At 38.1% G+C, this 24,561-nt stretch overlaps 1 protein-coding gene across 5 annotated transcripts in view; it reads left to right on the top strand.

Annotated features, from left to right (window-relative positions):
• Positions 1-24,561, top strand: part of astn1 (astrotactin 1) — a 223,503-nt gene that overhangs the window by 155,370 nt on the left and 43,572 nt on the right. For all 5 annotated transcript variants that reach the window (XM_027132844.2, XM_047818340.1, XM_047818320.1 and 2 more), the window contains 2 exons: positions 1,994-2,098; positions 3,742-3,930. In XM_027132844.2, the coding sequence (XP_026988645.1) occupies positions 1,994-2,098; positions 3,742-3,930 (294 nt within the window). The remainder of the gene's footprint in view (positions 1-1,993; positions 2,099-3,741; positions 3,931-24,561) is intronic.

The following is a 24,561-nucleotide window of genomic DNA, read 5'->3' as shown; positions in this document are numbered from 1 at the left end:
GTTACTAGACAGATTTCACGGATAGTTTTAAGTTTATTTGACTATCAATCTGTGAGAAACATGAACCCTAAAAAAGTTTGAACCAGTACTAGGGCACGCATGTTGGACTTTACCGCATATTTCCTATGCACAGATTCCAAGAAAACCCAGAAAGATTTCAGAGCAATTATTTTAAGTACAATTCAAACTTTTTCCTGATTGGCCAATATATCAGATGCTGATGTTCCAGTTTGCAGATTTATATTTTAATACTTTTCCACTAGTGTTGATTTATGAAAATCCATCATTTTGTGCTTGGATGTTAAATCTAAAGAGAAAAACAATATTTTTTAATGTTCAGTGGATTGTTTCATTGCCTGTCAGTATTTGCCTTGCTTCTAAATACGTGTCAGCTTGAGTTTGCAATGCCATAAACCTAAATGAGGTTGCTGTGCTTAGTACTGGGCACACAATGGCCCATGCAAGCCTCCAGATGTGGTAAACATGACGCTGGACTAAATTGATGTATGGCCGCAGTGCATCGTGCGGCATGCTGAGGCTGACAGTTGCTACAGGAGACGATATGATTGATCACTTCAGCCGCACCTACATATGGCAGCGTGTGAGAAGAGAAGTTATGATTCTGCCTGCAGCAGTGTGGTGACGGGTCTCATCTACTGAATGATGAATGACACGTGCAGCTATGTTTTTCATATATAGAAATTTGTAATGCTGCATCTTCCGTTCATAATGTGTTAGCCACAACAGATGGTCTATAGGCAGTCCATTTTGTTAGTCAATCATTTTACTTTGTTTTTAATGTTTCACAATTCTAGAACATTTTGTTTACTTCCAGTTTAAAATGGAAAACAAATCCCAGATTTGGAAAACAAATTCCAGATACAACACATACTGGAATAAACACAATAACACATACTAGACTAAACACTAACACTAAACACAATAACAGACTAAACACAATAACACTAAAAACAATAACACATACTAGACTAAACACAATAACACATACTAGACTAAACACAATAACACATACAGTAGTAGACTAAACACAATAACAGACTAAAAACAATAACACATACTAGACTAAACACAATAACACATACTAGACTAAACACAATAACACATACAGTAGTAGACTAAACACAATAACACATACTAGACTAAACACAATAACACATACAGTAGTAGACTAAACACAATAACAGACTAAACACAATAACACTAAAAACAATAACACATACTAGACTAAAAACAATAACACATACTAGACTAAACACAATAACACATACAGTAGTAGACTAAACACAATAACACATACAGTACTAGACTAAACACAATAACACATACTAGACTAAACACAATAGCACCTACTAAATGCAATAACACTAAACTCAATAAGATACTAAATTAAAACACAATAACACATCCTAGACTAAACACAATAACATACTAGACTGTTCCTGAATCCCAATTGGTTGGGAATCCCAGTCTGGCTTCTTTTTGTGGGAAAAGGTCCCTCATGGTGTTCATAAGCTTTATTATTTTTTTTTCATTTTCTCATTTTGCTGATTGTAGAGTCAGGGCAAAAAGGACAAGAGGCACTTTGAGCCCTTTAAGGCTTAAGCATGTTCTCGTGTTGCTAAATGCAAATGCAGTGATTTTCAAGTAGCGGCAGAACAGGGTGTGATTCTCAGGGAGGCAGTGAATTGCCTGCATGAAGAGCTGAACCAATCAAGCAAGGTTACGAGTAACAGCTGCTCCTGCATTCCATTTCAATTTCTGGTGTTAGAGGGGAAAAGTTGCTTGCTTCCCAGTTTGTGCGGCTTAGCATTAAAAATCATCTCAAACATTTAGCAACTAACTGAAAAATGTTCTGTCACAAACCTAATCGCAGTGTGCTTTCTAAACAAAAGCTTTGCTAATGCATTTGTGTCAAACTCAACAACTTATGATTTATTTTCCCTCCACTCACTTGCACTGATTTGTGTTTCAGGAATGGTGAACTACAGCGAAGTGTCTGGATATCCTCTAGTGCAGCACTGGAAGCTTCGTTCCATTTTGTATCATGTCAGGCTTAATCAGTGGACCCTCTCTCAAGGTAAACCTAACTCTGACACCTCGTTCTTCTGCAGTCTTTCTTCAGTTAGCTTTTTTTAATGTGGAACACCATGAAAGAGCAGACCACATGATAGTAGTGTTTGTCCTGTTGTTGGACTCCTGATGATGCCACAGCCATCCGTGGCCAGGAACCAAACGATCAAACTTTTTTATACTCTCAGCTGTCAGTCAGAATGACACTAGGCAAATGTGGGTGTCTGGAAGCCCAAGTATGAGGAAGAGGGCAGACAGCATGGCTGGTTTTATTAGTCCCAAATGAGTATCACGTGACCGCCATCAACCAGGGAGAATGAAGCAGAGCTTGCTGGTGGGTGGGAATCAGCAGGTGATGAAACTGTGCAGAAAATCTGGTCGTCCAGTCGAATAATGGCTTTCACTACAATTAAAATAGCACTTTTTGCCCTAAATGAACAAATTAACTTTTTGGACTAAGGGAATTCAGAAATTCAGCTGTGTGTAGTTTAAATAAGCTTTATTTATTAGGCAGAATGCTCTGTGTGATTTTAACCGTGCCTCAGCGGATATTACGTTTGATACGTATATTACGTTTTCCGAGCACACCCATTAAGCCAGTCAAGTACTAATGAATAGGTAGTGAAGTTAAGCCTGTGCTCATTTTAATTTCTACAAGTACTTCAATTTATTCTTCAAGTATCAGTAAATTTCATTTGCTTCATTTGTTAATCATTTCTTTCATGTACTGTACATATCCTTAACTCCAAAATCATTTTCTGACTCTCTTAATAAATGACACTAAAGTTTTATTTCCTCTGCCTCATTATGTGTAATGATTCTCCTCCATGGTTCACTCTTTCCATTAACAGTGAATTCATATTTCATGCATAAGTTCTTTCTGGTTCAAACAATGCTCTTAGACTGGGGTGCGTTGTCCATGACAAACTCAAATATTGTGTTTGTATTTGTTGTGAGTTTTCTCATATGTACACACACACACACACACACACACACATTATATATATATACACAGTATATATACACAGTATATATAAAATTTCTCACATGATACATATTTTTTTAATTTCTATTTAGTTAAAAAACATTAAACTGATCAACTTTTATTTGCTCAGCACCGCCTCGAAACTCTGTTTAATTCTAACTAATGCATTTTTGTCATGAGTCTCTAGAAATCTCTCGAGTCATGAGAAATGCTGTAGGGATTCTGAAGTGAAACTTGCTCAGTCTGACTGATTGTACTTTGGCTTTGTGTAGTACTACTTTTTTAAAACAGTAGTTTTTTTTTTTTTTTTTTTTTTCCATTGTTGACATTCTTTGAAAGGTCAAAAGCACAGCCCACACACATACACATGGATGTCTGCAGGGTCTGTGTTTGTGTAGCCAGCCCTCTTTTCCCTAGATAATTTTATTTTACACAACACACTGAGTAATGAAGCTTTGACACGGTGTTTTAAACTATTCAGTAACTGTTTTTTTATTGTTCATTTTTTTAACAATTTGACTCAAAGATAAAGAAATGTATGCTTGGTCAATTATTATTCTGAATGTTTACTTTGTGTATAATTTTGCTTTGACTTAAGATGGTATTTTGAGATTGATGCTATAATTGAAGTTGATTTCTCAGATTTCTATTCTCCGTTTCTTCAGCCTTCAGTTCAGCCATCCATTCCTTGGATGGTGCAACACTGCGCAGTGACTTTGTGTCCATTCTGAAGGAGTTTGGGAATCATTTTGTCCAGGAGGCGGTGTATGGCTTTGAGGAGTCCTGCACCATCTGGTACCCCAATAAGCAGGTGCAGCGCCAGCTGTGGCTCGAGTATCAGGACATCAGCAAAGGTAAGGTGCTAATATGTATTACAGTTTGTGGATTCATTTGTTTTGCTGCCTTGCTTTGGGGTAATACTATACGTAGACTTGCTATTGATAGGTTAGAACAATAAGCATTATTGTTTGTGTGGTAACTACTATACTGAAAGCAGAAAAACTGCAGAAGCCAAAGAAAATGGCACTAAAGAACAACAGCCTTTGTACATTTGTTTCCATTTTAATGCATATTGAAATAGCTTTAATTAAGTAAGAATAGCACATCTCATTTATATAAGAAAATGTATATGTGGCATGAGATTTGCTATGCGTTCAGTTAATCAGAGCACCTGAGTTTTGAGACTAATGTGATCCTAGATTGATAATTTCATGCAATTTAAGGATCATATTTTTACATACACAGTTTAAATCACATTTTATTGAAACTAGACACACACAAATGTTAAATACAACTTTGTAAAGTTTAAAAATAAATATTTCTTAAGAAAGCAATCTAAAAATTGAGAGAAAGAGTTCTTCAATTAATAGAAATAGTTATATAATCGGAACAAATTTAATGATTCCCTTTAAACACAAACTTTACTGCACTCCTTAGAAGGCACTCTTTATTCATTTACTCATATTGATATTTAGTTTTATTCAGTGACCATTATCTTTTAGGGACCTTTGTGCACGTCATTAATTAAAGTGACGTGACGTGAAGCGACATACAGCTAAGTTCGGTGACCCATACTCAGAATTCGTCCTCTGCATTTGACCCATCCAAAGTGCACACACACAGCAGTGAACACACACACACCATGAACACGCACCCGGAGCAGTGGGCAGCCATTTATGCTGCGGTGCCCGGGGAGCAGTTGCGGGGTTCGGTGCCTTGCTCAAGGGCACCTCAGTTGTGGCCGGCCCGAGACTCAAACCCACAACCTTAGGATTACGAGTCAGACTCTCTAAAGATTAGGCCACGACTTGCTGTGCAGAGAGAGAATATACAGTTGACTGTTATTTTTATATATAGATGATTGGTAAATGAGGCCTATGTGTGCCATGAGTCTCTTCAGATATCTCTTTACATTTTATATGACTTCTAAAATAATATCAAATATCATATTTTTTATTTATTAATGTACTCTAGGTACTTACAGAATAGTACCAAGCTGATAGTCCTAGACCGTTTACTCTGTCTGTTGTTTTATCTGCATTAAAGGTTAGAAAACATGCTAATTAAAACAATAGGACACGCACTGTGTGTATTGTGAAGCAGTAAAGGACAAATCTGAGTGGTGCCTGACATTAAATCAATTTGATGTACTTTGAGAAATGACTCAACAGGCACATCTTGACAAGAGAAGTGAAAAGTGGTCTGCTTAATCCCAGAATTGTTTTGGTGCAATCGTAGCCCTGCTTGTTCTGAGTGGGAGTGAAGGAGAACTAAACCCCAGTGCTGCTCTTGGGAGGTTAGCTACAGCTGTTCAATCGATAAAAGAGGGCAGGGTATGATTTGGCTTCCCATCTGAATCTGAACTCCTGCCAGCTTGCCCCAGTCCTTAAGAGACACTTTCCCGCTTTTAGCTCAATCCTGTGCACACATGCTTACAAGGTGAGTGCGGAAATAACGAAGGACAGAGAAATAAGAGCGTTCTTTCTTATTTCAGATGAAGCGATGAATTGGAGAGCTTACGAAAATAAGTTTTGCTTAAATCCTAGCTCTGTTTGTCTTTTATTTTTCTGTTTATGGTATTATTTATGGTATTTAACCTCCAGTTTATTTTCAAGAAACTTAAATTAATAGCGTGACAGTCAGTGATAAGAGCATCTAACTGTTTTTCTTTTCTAGGCTCCCTCACATTTCACAGATGAGAGAGCTTTAAGTAAGCTGAACTCCCAGGCCATTCAAAACGTTGAGTTTTGTTGAACCGCTCGCACACCGAGCCATCAATCTTTTCACTTGTGGTTGTTTTCACGTCTCAGACAAAAGCGGATAAGTAATGACCCTCCTCCCTCCTCCGCTCCGACCCAGTAGCTCACACACCACTGTTTCCTTTGCACCAATCGACCACTTTTCCTTCTTCCCAAGGACATTGTGCTTTGCAATTCACAGAAAGCTTTTCGCTTCTGACAGATGGCATTAAATGATTGAGTTTTCCTACCTACCTGCTCGCTCCATTATTCTTCATTTTGCCAGCTTTTGGCATGTTTGTGGACACTATTAGGTGTTGAAAGTCAGGCAAGTTTAAGAAATCAGCAAAGGGATTTTTTTCCCCTCAGCTTGTTAATGGCTAATGTTTATCATTTTACATTCCTCAGAGACATTTTTCTTTTTTTTTTTTTGAATTAGGACCATCTACTGAACTGTAATGTTGAGAGAGAGAGAGAGAGAGAGAGAGAGAGAGAGAGAGAGAGAGAGAGAGAGATGTCAGTCCTTCAGTAAAGGTCCCAGTCTTTGGGTGTGGGTAATGAGCTCACTGGAGACTTAGCTGGAGATTTGTGCTCTTGCCCTCGGCCCAGATAACATGAACCCTTAGGGAACTGCTGCTCTACTCTCAGCATTGATGTCTATGTGGATGGAGACTCCGTCCGCCTGTCTTATACTCATTCATGCAGGTGATACAGAAAAACCTCTGACTAATCTTGGTGAATTTGCAGAAAATTATGCAGACTACTTACAGTAGTAAGGAAAAACACACATTATCTCATTCCGTTCTGTTTTGTTTGCTGCATACCTGCCAGAGTCATTAACTGTGTGTACAGCAGTTTGTTCTCTCACTGAGTAACAGTAGAAACAGTCAGTTCACTTATTTTTTTTTTTTGCGTGCGTGTGTGTGTGTGTGTGTGTGTGTGTGTGTGTGTGTGAGAAATCATTTTTGTTTGAAAACTATTGATTCGACATGAGTGTCGTGTTCTCAGTAAATGAGGTAATTGGCAAAAATATTGAGCAAAACATAAATGTAAAATCAATAATGATCAAGCAAGAGCTGATAAATAGAAAAAGAAGAAGGAGAAGAACAAAGAGGAAGCCTTTATTCCTCACAGTCAAGTGAAATCCTTTTTTTCGTATATCTCAGCTGGGGTCAGAGCGCAGGGTCAGCCATAGAGCACCCCTGGAGCAGAGAGGGATAAGGGCCTGGCTCAAGGGCCCAATAGTGGCAGCTTGGTAGTACTAGGGCTTGACCTTCTGATCAGCATCCCAGACCCTTTAAAAAAAATCTGTCATGGATGCTTCATAGATGTGTTTGTGTGGGCGAAAGGCTTTGGCACACTACAGAAACACCAGACGTGAGTGCTCAGCCTGTTATGGCATTATATTGTATATTGAGCAGTATCAGTCATATTAAAACTGCAGGAATAGACAATCAGAATATTGTGAAACCAAAATAGAGCAATAGATGTGAGTGCATGGTTTTATTTATCATGAGTGTTTCACTGACTGTTGGGTTTTAATCTTTGATTTACATTTACTACACATCGATAGAACTTTTGTACATCTCTTAAAACTGACAGCGGGCCTTTTTTTCTGTCCAAGATTCAGTAGCCAGATACAAAACTTGAAAATTCTTTTTTTTTTTTTTTTTTTTTTTGTTAAACATATAAACCTATATTCTATATGTGGAGCAGTAGTGGTTAAAGGTGCCCTTCCACACAACTGTTTTTGCTTGTATTTTTTGATATGTGTTAGGTCCATATGTGTTTGTTATGTCGGGAATGTGAAAATGAACTGCTACCTCCCCTGTCAGCTCAAGCCACTTAAAAGAAATAAGCGGAGAAATCAGGTCAATTAGAAAAGCTGCTCAGAGTGACGTAGAAATGATAGAGCTCATTACTATTCATGAGCTCTCCCACTTGAGACCACGCCCACAGAATTCGTGTAGCTCAGTGTTTCCTATACAGCAAGGATGGCTGAACGTCAACGGTCAGGTTTTTTGCGAGCCAAAACTTATTAGGCTAATACATCGGTATAAATTCGGCTGCATATGTAAGGGATAATTGTAAATTGGTAATAGTAGGGGTATTGTCCGCGGGTATTTGCGAGGCAACGTCTTAGCTGACTTTCACCCTCAATGGAATTCTATTGCAATAATTGAACGGATCTCTCGCAGAATGATATGAAAGACGTGAATTAAAAGCACAAAATCCATTGCCATTCTCTGCGGTTATTATATAGCTTAATTATATAGATTTAACAGACCTCAGAAGGCCCACTCATGGTAATGAAACTTTATGCAGCAGCACTCAGAAGAAAATGCAGGCATCGCCCTTTTTGTCATCTACACACATTTGGCCACTAACCAATGGTGTAATGGTTTAAAAGTGATAATGTCAGAAGACAATTGCCACGAATAACTTTTATTACGTTTTAAAATGCTTGATGGTTTACTTAAATAGTTAAATTACCATCCAGATACATCCATGGCTAAACGAGCTGGTTGTGGTTCTTCTGGTGCTTCTGTCTCCTCTTCAGATTCAGGGTCATATATACATGGCAATATACCTGAAGAAGCCATTATGCCGCAATTCCAGGTGATTGTAAACAAAGTTCCTCTAGCCTAGGCTACTTATTGCGCTGGGTGAATGAATAGTCATGTTCTCATATCCTAGTGGTTAGCCAATCAGAGCCAAGCAGCATAGCTCATTGAATATTAATGAGAACTGGTGCAAATCGAGCTGAGTCTTCCTGCAGGCTTTCTATACCACACTAGAATGGCTTGAAGCAAGGTAACCAAGGTATTTTTAACACAAAGAATGTTAGAATCCATGGTAAACATCAGACATTACCACAGGGCAGGGTGGCAGGGCATCTTTAAGGCTCTGTTGTTGATTGGAGGATCAGGGTTCAAGCTCCAGCGCTGCCACATTTGGGCCCTTGAGCAAGTCTCTTAACTCTATTTGCTCCAGGGGTGTTGTATCATACTGTAGCTGCCCCTGTGCTCTGACCAAGGGTTGCAGGAGCACCTGGAATACACCCTAAACCAGCCACTAGCCTATCACATGTACACCTTTATGCATTCATTCACACCCAGGGGCAGTTTAGGTTCACTAGTGAAAGCACTGTAGACTACTGATACAAGCTACTAAGTAATAACCTGCTCCAAGGATGTCTCATGTTTTATCAGTCTTGCTGTAGAGAGAGAGAAAGCGAGAGAGAGGGAGAGATGATCAGAAGATGGATACTCTCAGTGCCTTGCCTGCCATAAAGAAGCTCCCGTGAGTTCACTTGTTGGAGGTGATGAATGTGCACTATGTGTTCAGGTGCAAGACAATTAAAAGCAGCACGAACTGATATTTTCAGCAAGATGTTACCTTTGCTCGCTCTCAGCAGCGTGTATAGATCTGTAGTGTCACACGCTTACATCACACTTACTCTATATAAAGAGACTCCTAATTGTCACAGCGACCTGGAGAAAGGTATGAAGAATAATTTATAGTCAGCGGGGTTCATTAGATTTCAGAAGAAAAGCTAGTACTGTATTGTACTATTGAATTTGCCTCTGGATGAGAGAGGAGTGTCAGGCGTAAGTGTGTGGGGTGTGTGTGATATAAAAGTTATATGATTTGATTTATGTGCTGTAACCGCAACTGCAGTGTATATAGCTCGAAATAAACACTCATCCAAGCAATTAAAATTTAAGCCTGCATTTAAGTTATCGCTCTCTTTTAAAACCCCAGTGTGTACAAGTGCATAGGAAGACTCAGGAGACTCTAGAATTTTAGCAGAGCTTCAAGCTTGCATTGCTTTTCCTCATGCTTTTAGCGTACCTTCAACAACTCCATCAAAAAATAAAAAATCTAAAAACTAAAAAGGGGTTGCTACTAGTGCGTGGCTTTCACAGTGGAGTGTGTGTGCATGCTGCCAGCTGTGCCACCCTCAGTCTTACATTATGGCAGTAATTGAAAGCACAAAGAAACTCTAATAAGTAGACTGGTGGTAACAGACACAGGTGAGAATTATCACACGATACCTGCCGGTTCAACGCTCCTCTTCTCTGTCTACTGAAACTCTACCACATCCTCCCTGCTCCGTCCATGATATCAGATCACTTCTGTAATGCTAATTCAAGACAAACGAAGGAACAATGAACATATTTCTCTTATAATACTCGCACCCACACTGGTCAGTGTACCATGACGAACCAGTTTAAAATGAGATGTCCAGCGCACATACTGCTCAGTGGTGCAAGGTTTGGAAATAAGTTTCATTCCATGCCTCTGTCTTTGCTGGCGATCTGCTTAGAGCGGATGGAGGAGTTTGATAGAGTGGTGTTAGTTAAAAGCTGCTCTTCTTTGTCCTGCGGTAATTTGAAGTAATGTCTATTATCTTGTGGCTTGAGCGCTCTGCTGCTTCACACACTCCGAACTCTAAATTAAACTCAAATAACCAAAGGGGATACATTCAGTATGCCTGCATGCCTCATCGGTGCTAAAACAGATGAGGCACGTAAATACACAGTTTCTCAGTAAGAGACGTATTATGATCACAAAGGACCCCCCACCCCCCATTTTTTTTCTTGTTCTCTATACATTGTATATGAATCGAATTGCATTAAAGCAACATTAAAATTTACTCATTAACCAGATTCATTCATTCATTCATTCATTTCTACCGCTTATCCGAACTTCTCAGGTCACAGGGAGCCTGTGCCTATCTCAGACATCATTGGGCATCAAGGCAGGATACACCCTGGACGGAGTGCCAACCCATCGCAGGGCACACACGCACTCTCACTCACTCACACAATCACACACTACGGACAATTTTCCAGAGATGCCAATCAACCTACCATGCATGTCTTTGGACCGGGGGAGGAAACCGGAGTACCCGGAGGAAACCCCCGAGACATGGGGAGAACATGCAAACTCCACACACACAAGGCGGAGGCAGGAATCGAACCCCCAACCCTGGAGGTGTGATGCAAACGTGCTAACCACTAAACCACCATGCCCCCTTCATTAACCAGATGATGTTCAGAAAAGAAAAAATAACACACGTCCCTGCTGAAAAATCCAAGTCATCCAATTCAATTGATCATATTCCTTAATATTTGCCTAAACAATTGAAATAGTTGTTTAGTTTATTTTCTTAAATATAACTTGTCAAGGATGTGACATTAGTAGCATTAATTTATACTGCCCATATGACCAGCTTGGTCTGACTCAGACTCCTCTGGGCTTTTCGGCATGGATGATGAAAATGAGAAGTTGATAGACACCCATTCGTTGCAGTAAATTCTTTTTTACTAGGTTGTTCTGAAAGCGATCTAGGTTTAGACTAGCTATGTGTGTGTGTGTTGCCCTCTTGAAGAATTTTATTCTAACACTTTTATTCAACACAGATAAGATGTTTGACGTAGCACTAGAAAGCTACTAAATTAAACTGTGTTGTGCTTTAGATCGGGGCTGTAGCAGAGCTCCCCCTCTGAATTAATGAGGACACGGAACCCAAATAGCATTTCTACAAAACAAATCTGCAAAATAAATAGATATCTTTGTTACACAGCACTTTTCCTTTTACAAATGGCAGCTCTTGTATTCACACACACACACACGGAGAACACAGCTGTGACAATAAAACTGAAAAAGCATGAAAAGCTGTGGGTTTTTAAACATTTTCTTTCCTTACTGGCCATTTTATAAGACGCACGTTCTCTTTGGCCCAACTTATTATGTACAAATATGTACAGAGCTGTTTGTGGTTTTTTTTTTTTCCTCATGCACAGTTAATATTAATTGTCCTCTAACCCATAATCAGTGGGAGTTTATTAACACAGAAGCACTGCTGGCTGGATTTCAGGTTGAAGGTTGCAGCAGTAACGCTGAGAGTTTAACAATGGCCTGTAATGCTGCTGTGCTTAATATATTTATGTCTGTGTTAGTCACTGCATGGAGAAGATCCAGCACACACATAATACCTGGTCTGCTTATTTAATGCATGAATTAAGATGTTGTTCTTTAGCTGTTCCCTCTTCAGGGTCGCCGCAGCAGATCATTTGGCGCACACATTCGATTTGGCACAGGTTTTACACCAAATGCCATTCCTGACACAACCCTCCCATTTTATCCAGGCTTGGGACTGGCACTGAGAGTTAACTCTTAAGCTCCTGGCGCAGGAATTGAGACAGCAACAAGAGCACGGGATCCTGCTGCTGGACCATCAGGAGCCTAGTGCATAAATACGTAAAATAAAAGAGTCCGTAATAAGAGTCTAATAAGGAAAGGGATCTTGTTAAGCTTTATTCCAGCTTTAGACATTCAGGACACGTGAGAAGGTATTTCACGCTGTACTCGTGGTGCTGATTTGCAAGTACAATGTTCAAGCAAGCACTCAAGCACTTGACGGAAATGTCAGTGCCGTCGCAGATGTTGCTCAAGATTTATCCGTGGGTGTTCTTGGCATTCATGCTACCTGACAGATGTACATACATTTTGTTATTCATGCTGCATCATTTGGTTTGCGATATGATCTACTGCAAGTCATATATTCAAAGACAACATGCATGGATATGTCTTTGTTCGGTATGGACTATATACACGTACTGCTCAAATGTGTCCAGCCTGAGTGAGATTGGCAGTGAGAAGCATTTTTGGCATCAAGTCAAAACCGTTTAAGGTGGGTGTCGGACTCTATCTAGCGTGCGCCTTGTCTATGCTGCTGTTTGTGCCTTTCACTGACTCCGTTTCACAATGCTGGAGAGGCAACCAGGTGTGACCAGGTGTACATTTTTAGCAACCGTTATATATTAGACTACAGTTTGATGCTTGTTTTAATCCCATTTCTCTTTCCTAATCCTATTATCCTTACCTCTTGCTTTATGCTGTATCATATTTCAGTAGAACTTTGACACTTTAATGATTCAAGACAATTTTTATGCCTCAATCGTCTAAGTTCTTCCCCAAATAATGGAGTCTTTAGAAATAAAACTAGATATCGGATAAAAACACAGTGCTGTAACAGTTTCAGAAACATAGAATTTCCACCAAAAATAAGAATAAATAAAAAGAACTCACTCTAAGAAAGCCAATAACTCAGAGAAAATGCTGCAAATCTTTAAACTCATGACTGCTTAAGCTCATGCATACAGTTTAGATTAACTATGCATAGGAATTTTTTTTTTTTTTAAGATGTATTAAAATAAAATCCATCTACAACAAAGGACTGTGCTGTCAAAAGGTTAGTCAACTGAAAAACAGAGTAAATATGATGCATGTTATTATGCACTTCGAGGCATCCATATGAATAAATTGTCTTCTTCTGGTCTTCAGAAATGTAATTAAGGCACCCAGAGGAGCATCAGCATATTAATAAAGGTTAAAGAGAAGTTGTAGTCCACCACATGAAGGGTGAGGATCACAGCCCTGTCACCAACTCTGGCCTTTTACTAATTTAATCATAATGACCAGAACAGTTCCTTGTCTTTAAATTAATACCAGATTTATAACTTTATGTCTGACTCAGCCACTTAATAGAGGTCATAATTAAGACCGAGCAATAAAGATAATGGCAGGGTGCAGTGGTCACAGGGGTTCTTTGAATGGGTGGAGCTTTTTTTTTAATTATTATTATTAATATTAATTTTTATTAGAGACTTAGCCTGATTTCCTTCAGCATTTGAGGCTTTAGATGCAGCTAAAATGCCCCCTGCAGGTTACCGAATGCAGTGCAGGGAGCTTTAATTGATTCTTTAGTTTCTAGATAATGTTTTGTTTCTAATGTATAGACCATTGTTTTAAATGAAAGAATCCAAAATTTCAGTTTTGTAGAAAAATGTGTAGAGTTACTAGCTTCTCATTCTTGGCTGAAGCATGTACACCCTGAAACCTGGAAGACTATGGGCAGTTCTTTTGGATTTGCCATCCGAAGACCTTTGAAATGATTGCTTGAACTTTCAGTTACTCTTTTTTTTTTTTTTTTAATCTGGATCTGTAAAACAACTTGTGCAAGAAAAAAGTGAGTCTGAAATAAAAAATAATTAGGTGAGTCTTGAAATGATAAAATAAATAAGTAAATGAAAGTAAATATCACTTAATATTAGAGTTGCATAACCATTGCTTGCAGTAATTGCACCAAGCCTGTAACATAATCCAAGTGTTTCTTTTCTAGGCTTGTACTACAGCTTCTTCCAGTGTTTTTGTTTTGGTTGGCCAGACTAAAAGCTTCCATTTTTTCCCCCTGGTGAAGTCCTTAGCTGTGTTCCCAGTGCTTTTGGATCATTGTTTTGCTGTATGATGATGTTTCTCCTAATTAGAACGGATATATTTTTCTGTAAATTGGCGGACAAAGAGTTTCTATAGACATCCAAATTGATCAGTAAAGTTTAGTGCAGTCGGTCATGCCAGCCCAATCCATGACACTACAGTACCTCCACCATACTTACCAATGTGTTCATATGTTTTGCATCATGAGAAGGTCCTTTCTTCCTGTATCTCCACTTTAGCCTTTCCATCACTTTAATAGAGGTTAATCTTGGTCGTGGCTCATCTCTGTATTTCTTTGTGGATTCCAGTTCTGATTCATATTGCTGATGAGTAGTTTGTAGTATGAGATCAGCTTGTGGTTTGGCCTCTACATCCTTCTATGGCTTCTCTATTTCTGCTCCCATAATCTCCTGGAGTAACAGTGGATTGTGATACCTTCACCTCTGCCCTGTGGAGGTTGTTGTTGATGTCACTGACTGTCATTTTATAAGTGGTGTTGTTTTCTAGAGTGGTTGGCATACAGAGTTGTGCTTGTGTAATGATATTTCCCTCTTATGTCTCCCTCAGCTTTAAATGGCTTGTTTTTCTTCCATCGTTTTGTCTTTATCTCTCTGGTCTGGAGAAACCCAGGGCTTAGACCAAGGGTAGCTATTCAGAGCTATAAAACATATCAACATTTAATCAAACAGGACACACCTGAGAAAGAAGGAACACAGTCATCTTCCAGTCTTTTTATTTATTTAAAAATGGGTGAGTTAAAACAAAAGATCTCCCTTATTGTGAAAAACGGGTGACAGCAAGACTCAAGCTCACATCGAACTGAGAATTAATAATTGTTATGAACAAATTAAGGTATACATTGGGCTTTATTCTATTCATATTATGTGTGCTTTGGCAATCCTGATTGTGAAGACTTGTGAAAGAAATGTGAACATCCAGTGACTGAGATGCCTTTATTCACCTGTACGTTACATTAACATGCACGTTGCATTACATGCACGTTAGCACACACTTGTGTTCATTTTCCTGCAGGTTTCATTTAAGTCATGAATTATGTATTTTTCTACTTTAAAGCATCACTGTTTTTAAAAGATGATACAATTACAAATTTGACTATCTATTAGTCCGACACATTAGTCCAATTTAATTAGCATAAATAAAATAGTGTGCAATTCCAGAAATAGACCAATGATTAATTGGTGTGGACCTCCAACTGGTCCAGGCTCCTGTGGTGAACATGGTAGAACATGCATTTAAAAGTTCTCAGTAACTTTTTTTTTTTTTTTAATTGACTATTAAATATTCTATGAGCATTAATTTAAAAAAAAGACTTCCTTCACTTTGGACCCGTGTTTTCATGTAATATTTATAAGTAACATAATAAAATGCTGATGCCAACTAATAAAGCATAATAGAAGAAGAAAGGAATGAAGTATAGAGAGTTTATGCAAGAGTAATTACTTCATTAGCATACATTGCAAATGCACAGCATTTTGTTTTGGAAGTATTTTGCAAGACCATTAATGTCCAAAGTAAATCTGTAGCCAACAAATAGTACAAAAGAATAATTGAATTTTTATAGGTCATTTTTGGGCCTAATTCATGACTGAGATATAAGAGGCTCTGCTCTCTGTGGTCTATTTCACAGGCTGAGCGTTTATCCTGACATTGTTGCCTAAAAAACAAACTTGACTGACAAACTCTGTAAAAAGAAAAAAAACCCTGTGATATAGATATAGATATTAAAGCAATTATACTGTATTATATGCATGTGGAGGATAAGGATAGATTAGCGACAACTGCATTGAATCTTTGTAATATTTCTCCATGATGTTAAAAATCCCATATTTATCCTTGGATGTTAGCTTATCCCTTTTCTTCTGAGGTGTAATAATGTATTCTGTGTCTTTACGCCAGGTAATATTCAATCATAATATTGATGTTTTCCGAGGGACTCGAGGTATTCTCAGGGAAACAAATTAAAACTTGAACAGAGCTTTCAGCATTGATTTTGTTTCAATCTTCACTCCTATCTCACATCTTCTTTCTTGTTTATTCTTTTGAGGGCTTGCTCATGCATCACTGGCTGCAGCATTAATGTTTCATTCTCTAGTCCTTTCTCTCTTTCTATATGGTGAATACATAGCTAAGCTATGGTTATGTGCTTCTGGCCATACAGGTGTTTAGGGGATAGCTGTGGAAATATCATGGTACATTAACTATGAGACCCAGCAGAAAACCGCTACTACTATTGCTGGTTAACTCCCTAGATGAAACTTTAGTAGTTTATTAAAACAAAGTGGAAATACCTTATTTTATTTATTTATTTTTACCATAAGCAAGGCTTTAAAACAGCCTCCATGGTTTTACATGAATTTCTTAAATAACTGCTTGGCCAGATAAGACAAAAAGCAAACATGTTTCTGTTTTGTGATGATTTCAACTCGCTATACTCGTAGCTCAAGGGAAAAGAAGAGAAGACGCTGATGTACGGAGTCTCGAGCAGCAAGAAGATTTGGCTATGAATCTGTTAACGTCTGTACAACGTGTCAAAAAAGGTGAAAACTAGGCTGCGCATTCTCCAGTGTAAACTGTTGTTTGTAAATTTAGAGAGCTAGCATTTATGTTTTCACCTGAGATACATTTCCCTTGTTGAAGTAACCTTAAATTTATCTTGTCCTCCAGTGGATTGGAGATGGAATAAGGATTAATATTGCTCATGATAAAATTGGCAAGTTGTTTATGATACGTGGAACAATATGGTCCAGAATGTAGCCTATAGTAAACTAGAGAATCTGTGATGGAGAAGAAATGAAGCAAAAATACAGCACTTGAAAAGGAGCACTAGACGTAGGTTCTTAGGTGCTTAAGGTCCTGGGCTACCGATCCTAGAAGGTTAGGACTAGAAATTCCGGCAATTGATGCACTGATAGAATTATACATACATCTACTTTAATAGAAACGCCTGTACATATCATTTATTCAGTTATCCAAGCAGCCAGTCATGTGCCAGCAGCAGCACGATGCATAAATCCACACAGATGTAGGTCAAGAGCTTCAATTAATGTTCACATCAAACATCATAAAGAAAAAGTGGGATCTCTGTGGCTTTAATCCCTGTTGTTGCCAGATAAGTATTTCAGAATCTGCTGATCTTTAAACACAACAGTCTTTAGAATCTCCACAGTAAGGTGCAAAAATGATTCACATTAAGTGAGTGACAGTTCTGTGGGTGGAAGCACTTTTTTGATAAGTGGGATCAGAGGAAAAATACCCAGATGCTGGCAAAAAGGATAGAAAAACTTAACAAAATGCTCTGTACAAACATCACGAGCAGAAAAGCATCTCAGCAGGCAACAACAAAAACAGAACGGTGAGGTGGATGAGCTATGGCAGCAGATGACCAGCCATGATTGAGAATCTCAGGCTATCATGAGCACAGATACATTGAAACTGATGAATAGGAGGAAAAAAGTGTGAAGTGAACATACCCAAGGCTTCTGATGTGTATGTGCATGATTTTGTATATCGTGGTGCTGACACGATTGGCCGCCAGATACCTGCATGAACGAACAGGCGTACTCAGGATGATGAGTGTATTTGGACACTCAGCAGTAGGTGAGTGTAAAACCTTCCTGTCCTAGTTAATTGTATGATGCAGTACACTTGAGAGACTGAGCTCTCATAAAGATTTTGATTGATGTGACATTTTCATTTTTATTCTTAAACTCATTCATATTCTCCACTCCAGAGAGAAATATCTCCTTATATCCAGCATAGCAGTGCATTTCAGCACTCCTGTTATAACCCTACTGACTCAATTTTTCCAAGTACATTAAAATTAATAACAAAACCTCTGTCAAAAATCAGTGAAGACCTTTTTGACCTTCACAGTTGCACTCACTTTTTCGTGCATTTGAGCTTTTAATGTGTTTGTAGTATTTTAATAGCACAGTGCCAATGGAATGACAATGGCACGTTTATTTTATTCGCTCATTATGAACCAATGCTGCCATTGCGATCATGTAAATTTACAGCATTTTACTGACAACATATTCGCTGGATATTTGTTGTAGTCGATACTCACAGCATTCATTCTAAAAGGTTTTTTATTTTTGTTAACGGTATATTTGAGTTTATTTTACATTTAGTAAAAAATCTATTAAAAAAAAACATAATGGTAGCAGTATGTTACAGTAAAAACTGCCACTGTTGCAATTTCTACATACACAAATTGTTGTTGGTAAACTATGTTTTGGCTGTGAAGGAACGCCATAGATGTGAATAGCTAGTTATAGCTCAGGGTGGGCAATTTTTAAAGCTCAAGGGACACACTGAGTTTTACAATTTGACACCACTGTTTTACCAACTGCTAACATCGCTAGAAACTAGTCAATACTAGAAAGGACTGCTCAGAGTTTAGCAGCAAAGTTACAGGCTAATTTTTTCCTGACAAGCTATTATTTATAGACCTTTGATAGGACTACGGTGAAAAAATATTCAAAAAAATATATGACTCCTTAATAAAACTCAGCCCTTACTGTTGACTATTCTTGTCTTTGGTCTATTCATTGTTAAACTAGAGCTCAGTGAAGAATGAGACGATAGACTTAGCTTTAGTAAAGCCCGGTAGTGTTTGGAGTGCACCATCATGTGGAATCAATTGAAACGCAGGGTATTGCAGGAAAAAAGAAGAAATAAATGTGGCCTATAAATGGCTCGGATTAAACAGCCCAACAAAGCTGTATGTGGCTCACAGGCCGTAGTTTTACCACAACTAGTATAGTGAGTATTCAAGTGAAGCTAGCATAATGCCAGCTACTGTATTTTCTGTATTTTAAGGTAATAATATCTCTTCATATGGTGCTACAAAGGTTAGGTACTTTATAAAAGCATATCTTAATATTTTATGGGAGTACATGGCTTTTTGTTCTTGGTGAAGTCCGATTTAAGGAATAAAGAAAGGAGTTTGTTCCAGGGTTGTTGCACTTCACCTACATTATCGAGTAGTTCATTTAGATCTCCAACTTTGACTAATATTGGCTAATGTAACCTTAATACACAAGACTGAATAGACATAAATGTGTCATTTTAGCCACGTGACTTCAGTGAGTTTCCCATCGACAATGATGTATGAATTTGACAGCGAATTGCATGGTAGTTGTGTTAGATATCAGACTCATGATCTGTACATAATTAGGACTATTTTGGTTTGTTTTGGCCATATCAACATAAAACATGATTCTTGCACATTTATCACTGATAGACTGTCTAAATCAATCTAATGTAAACTGTGTAAATCAAATACCTAATAAAGAAAACATTTACAATAAGTCATTCAATCTTCCAATCATGATTACACGACAGTCATGCATCAATAAGATACTTTCCCTTGTTCCTATTATCAACATCATAATGACGTTGGATGATTTATCCACTTTTGTCTGTGGATTCATATAGTTGTGGTTTTGCTTGTAATAAATGCTGTCATATTGTGGATAAACAGACAAAGTGGATAAGAAGGGAAGATAGATTTACCAGTTGCTAGGATTAAGCCTATATATTCTTGGCTTTTTGACCTGACTGTAGTTGTGAGAAATGGCTCATGCTTTGTCTAAAAGGACACTATGAAGGTTGTATTAACATATTCATTTATTCATTCATCTTCAGTGGCTGCTTTTTCCTGATCAGGGTTACAGTGGGTACAGAGCCTATCCCAGAAGTCCTGAGCACACTGTCTCAGGCCATCACAGAGCATCATACCCTCACCTTCATACATAGGAACAACTTTCCTTATACCTGCTTTATGCATTCTTTTAGGAGGTGGGAAAAAACAGAACTATAAGGGCATCCATGCAAACATGGGAAGAACATGTGTAGCTCTACACAGATGGTAAAATGAGCACCGTGGAGCTGTGAGGTAGCAATATTTCCACAGACCATAGCAGTGGAGGAGGACATGCAGTCAGTAAACTAAGGGCAAAATCCATAATCCAAGGTCTGAAAAAGCAAACTGGGTCAGTGCTTGAAAAACAACCTGAAACATAAGTTTTATGTGAACAGGAAAAGTAAGAGCATGAATAACAAGGTCACATAGCTACAGTATGAGATGTAACCTTCACACATACACCAACAAAGAATAACCAAAGGAGAATATACGTTGACTGGGGAAAGAAAACGACATGAGTGAGGATTAAGATCGGGAGTCATAACCTGGGTCAAGGCCAGGACAAGCATGTGCATACAACCACGGCGTAAATCTATAAAACGTGGGTTGTCACTGTAAGGTATTTAAGTAGCAAGTGTTTTTGCATGTAGTAATAAGCACAATAAAAATAACCTATAATGTATAATAATGTATACCTTAAAGAAATGTCATTTAATTGTAGACTATCAAATCTAACCCGTCTTTGTTAAAAATTAAGCCTCTCATTTTTACAGTTCCTTTCATCTTTATGATTTCTTTTCAGTGTGAAGTTAACCAGGGGCTGTGTGTATTACTGTTTCAGTTTTTTTCCCCTCTTCATTTGGTTCATCAAGTAAAGGTTCATGACCAATAAATTCTTCCTAATATGACACAGAATTTGAGATTGCAGCCGTTGTAAAAGCCTAAGCATCAGAGGAATGTCATGGGGTGAATATTAATGAAGGCCAAATTGGCCCACCTACAGATGACAATTATGAAAATAGATGAACTGCAGTGTGGTTCATGTGGGGGATCAGTTTCCAGTGGATACATAACACCATATAGAGCCAAATTCATCTTGCCATTGAAAATATATAGTAATAGAAGTCATGCTTTTTAAAACAAGGTTCACGGTTAATAAATGGCTTCGGAGTTATTTAGTTATTAGATTGCTTTAAATATATAAGTTTAGAAATGGATAAATATATCAATATGTAGAATAGCATTGTGTTATAACTAGAATAGGTGTATGAACATATTTGTTTGCTCATCGAAAATAAATCTGCTGTGAGATTTGACTGTGTCAGGCAGGCAAACAAGAGGATGCAACATGCATATATAAATGTTGGAGATTATACACTAAAGCTTGCTGATTTATTCTGTGTCACGCCGGTCAGAGAGCTGGGTCAGAGGAGGGAAAAGACCAGCAGCCATTTTGAATACTGCTCACCAGCCACACATTTTATTACACAGCACATGCACAGCTGTATGTACTATAAAGAAATGATTGAAAATTGATACAGCTAAAACTTTAGATTGTGTAGTGTGGTGGGAAAGAAAGTAATAGATTTTTGTTTTCAGAAATTAGTCCGAATGCTTTTTCAATTGCAGTCAATCTCCCTTCTTGGTGTACACGATGTGCACAGGCGCTCAATAAAAATATCCAGAGTAGTTGGTACTTGTGGCTGTGAAGTTTATAAATCCTCCACTAAATCCCTTAAAAACAAGGCATTTGGAAGGGCTGAGGAAAGTAGCCCTTTCTGAGAGCAACGTGAAATAAATAGCTCCGGAATCTTCCTTTCCAAGCCTCATTAGAAGAATTGCAGTGTAGTGGTCAGATAAGACCCAAACAGCCAGAGGGTAACGGTGCTTGCCTGTAGGTGGATATTTCAACACGATAACGAGCTTAAACCTGTGATCTGAATTAAAGAGGATAATTTGTCACCAAATATTAGTTGTGGGTTTGTGGGTATGAGCTGATATTTTTTTTTAACTGTTATGTCTTTGTTGTTGTTGTTCATATTTAAAAAGCTTTTATGGATTAAAGGTCTGTCTCCTCCTAGTTTTCACCACTATTACTGAGTCTGCAACCTCCATAAACTTCTTTACTGGTTTTACAGCTATCCTTCTTGGGCCCACATCTACACCTCCTTCTGCCAAGTTAGGTTCATACTGTAATCTGTTTTCATCTTTTTTTCTGCTTACAAAGCTTCTTACACCCGGTCATTTTTAACACTATTAAGTCTTGCCTTCAATTTACAATCTAGTAAGGCCTAAATGTAGCTTCAGTCTGTGCCTATGCCAAATAACCACTCGTATCCCTTCTCATGCTTAGATGTCACATTTTGTATTTTTTTGAGCAGTGGATTAATGCAGTTAATGAGTTGTTTAAGGACAGAGTGACAAAGCAGGGAGACTTTTTTTAGTCCTGTCAGATAGATATAATCTACCCAACAGCCGCCTGATTCGCCGATTTCAGAACAGACAACCAGAACAAAATCTTTTCCGTCACTTCCCAGTTTCTTATTTTGAACCCTTATGAAAAAACAACGTATATCAATTATCTGTCATGTTCAACATTCCATATTCACAAAACTATAAAGGTTTAATATAATTTTTAAAGATTTTGTATAGTTTCTCTGTCTTTGTGGCACATTAGTATTTCCCTCCACTGTATCAAAATACAAGCTCCAAGAACACATGGTGACAAAGATTGAATAGTAGAACTTGAGTTTCCTGCAAAAAAAAAAACAAAAAAAAAACCCCACGACCTAAAAACCTCTGCCTCTGAATTGGAACACAGACTGAGCAACTCCTCCACCCTCCTCCACCATTATCAGTGCCTGACATCACTATTGCTCTTGTAGCTGAATGTCCAGACTCCAAAATCCAGTGGAAATCCTCCCCAGAAGAGTGGAGATCATTTAAGGGGGACTACAAGTGAAATGGGATGTTTAAAAAGCACATCCAGTACTATAGTGATTGTCATCTGTCTACAAACCTTTGGCCATGTGGTGTATTAATTTTTGCCTGTTTTTTTTTTACCCAAAGAATTCTAGTAATTATGGAATTTACTGTACTTGGGATCCACTCAAGATTGGGATGCCAAGACAGCAAATCCAGAAAGGCAGATGGCACAATGAAATACGTGTTTATTAGTCGTTGTAAATCATAGCATGCTGGGCACAGAGGTGGGGCTGCCAGAGCACAAAACTCATTTATTTACCTGTATGGTGAATTTCAGAATTAAGGAATTTCAAACAGGGGAAAAAAAGAGAAAAATAAAAGCTAGCATTAAATGTAGGGATTAACAACTTAACGTGCCTCACTTACACCCATATTTATTTATACAGGATGGTTGTGGGGTCATTCATGTTCTTTCAGCTGGCATAAGATCCATAAGTGGATGAATATTTGCCCTTCCTCTGATGTATCACACACGATCAACTGGTGTGGAAATGTGTGAGGTCAAATTACCAGCGTTAAGGCATATTCTCAAATTAGCAAGGAAGACACTCCATGCCTTCTTCCCCTTTTCTATGAAATAATCAAGCTAATTCCAACTAGCAGCACAAGGTGTCGTTTCTCCTTTTCCGGCTCCCACCTGGGATCTTCATCAGTCTTTGCCATAATTACTTCAGATAAGCTGTCAGTCTCTTCTAATTACGTTCTAACTTCCCCTCCCATTTTGATTACACACAGGACACCAAATCAGACATCCAATCAAACTATTCCCCATGACCCTCTTCTATAAATAAATCTGGGTGTAACACCTGCTCATGTGAGTGAGGTAAAGTTGAGTTCATCTCTGCATTTGCTCTTTGCAGTGGATTTCATTTAGAGTTTTTTACAGTTGGAGAATGGGAAATGGTAATAGAAGAAGTAGGAATCATGTCAGGTAATGAAAGATCTTGCTGCTTACGCCTGCACATGCACATGTACTGCACAAACACGCACAAGGTGTGAAAGACGATAAGATGCATAAGAAGAGAATTACGAAAGCAAGGATAACTGAATGACTAGCTCGTCGAAGAGTTGGACATGATAATAGCTATGTCTCCAAGGACAATAATTAGCTTAGTGAATGTGATTTAAATGGACAACTGTTTGTGACCTGTTTGTGTAATGGGTTTTTCACATGACACCCATTATAATACAAAGGTGTGTAAATTACTCAAACAGTCTGTTTATTAAAATGAGTGCAGGAATTATGCAAGTGGTTGTGTTGTTCAGTGGAAATCCCAAGCCAAGAAAATTAACCCTCACCTAGACACTTAATTTACTTTGTCTGTGGATTATATGGATGCACAGTAAGGATGGATGTTTCAAGGACAGACCACAACACAGTCAGTTATACTGTAAATAAGTCAAATGTAAAATATTATATTACTGTGAGTTACATTACATTAGATATTACATTATGTTGCCAAGCTTAAAAACCTAATAAAAAAAAATTAACAAAACAACCTCTGATCTCTGCCTCTAATTTTCAGTGAAATATCTCTACTCATACTGGTATTTGTACCTAAAATGCTGCTATAAGCATAAAGACTAGATTGCTCATACTGAATGTTTGTTTTTTGTTTTTTCAATACAGTTAGTACTGTTTTGTGGGTATACAGATGAGCAAGTGTAATGACTTAAACTACTTACTTGCATATCCGGTGTCGTCCCTCAAGGTTTTTTTCCTAATTTCATCTCAGGGACTTTATTTTTGCCACCGTCCCATCTGGCTTTGTTCATTAGGATCTACTGTAACTCTATTGCTATCT

Source organism: Tachysurus fulvidraco, chromosome 1, assembly GCF_022655615.1.
Source record: "Tachysurus fulvidraco isolate hzauxx_2018 chromosome 1, HZAU_PFXX_2.0, whole genome shotgun sequence".
In the NCBI taxonomy this organism is placed as follows: domain Eukaryota; kingdom Metazoa; phylum Chordata; class Actinopteri; order Siluriformes; family Bagridae; genus Tachysurus; species Tachysurus fulvidraco.
This window is presented reverse-complemented; position numbering and strand designations above follow the sequence as displayed.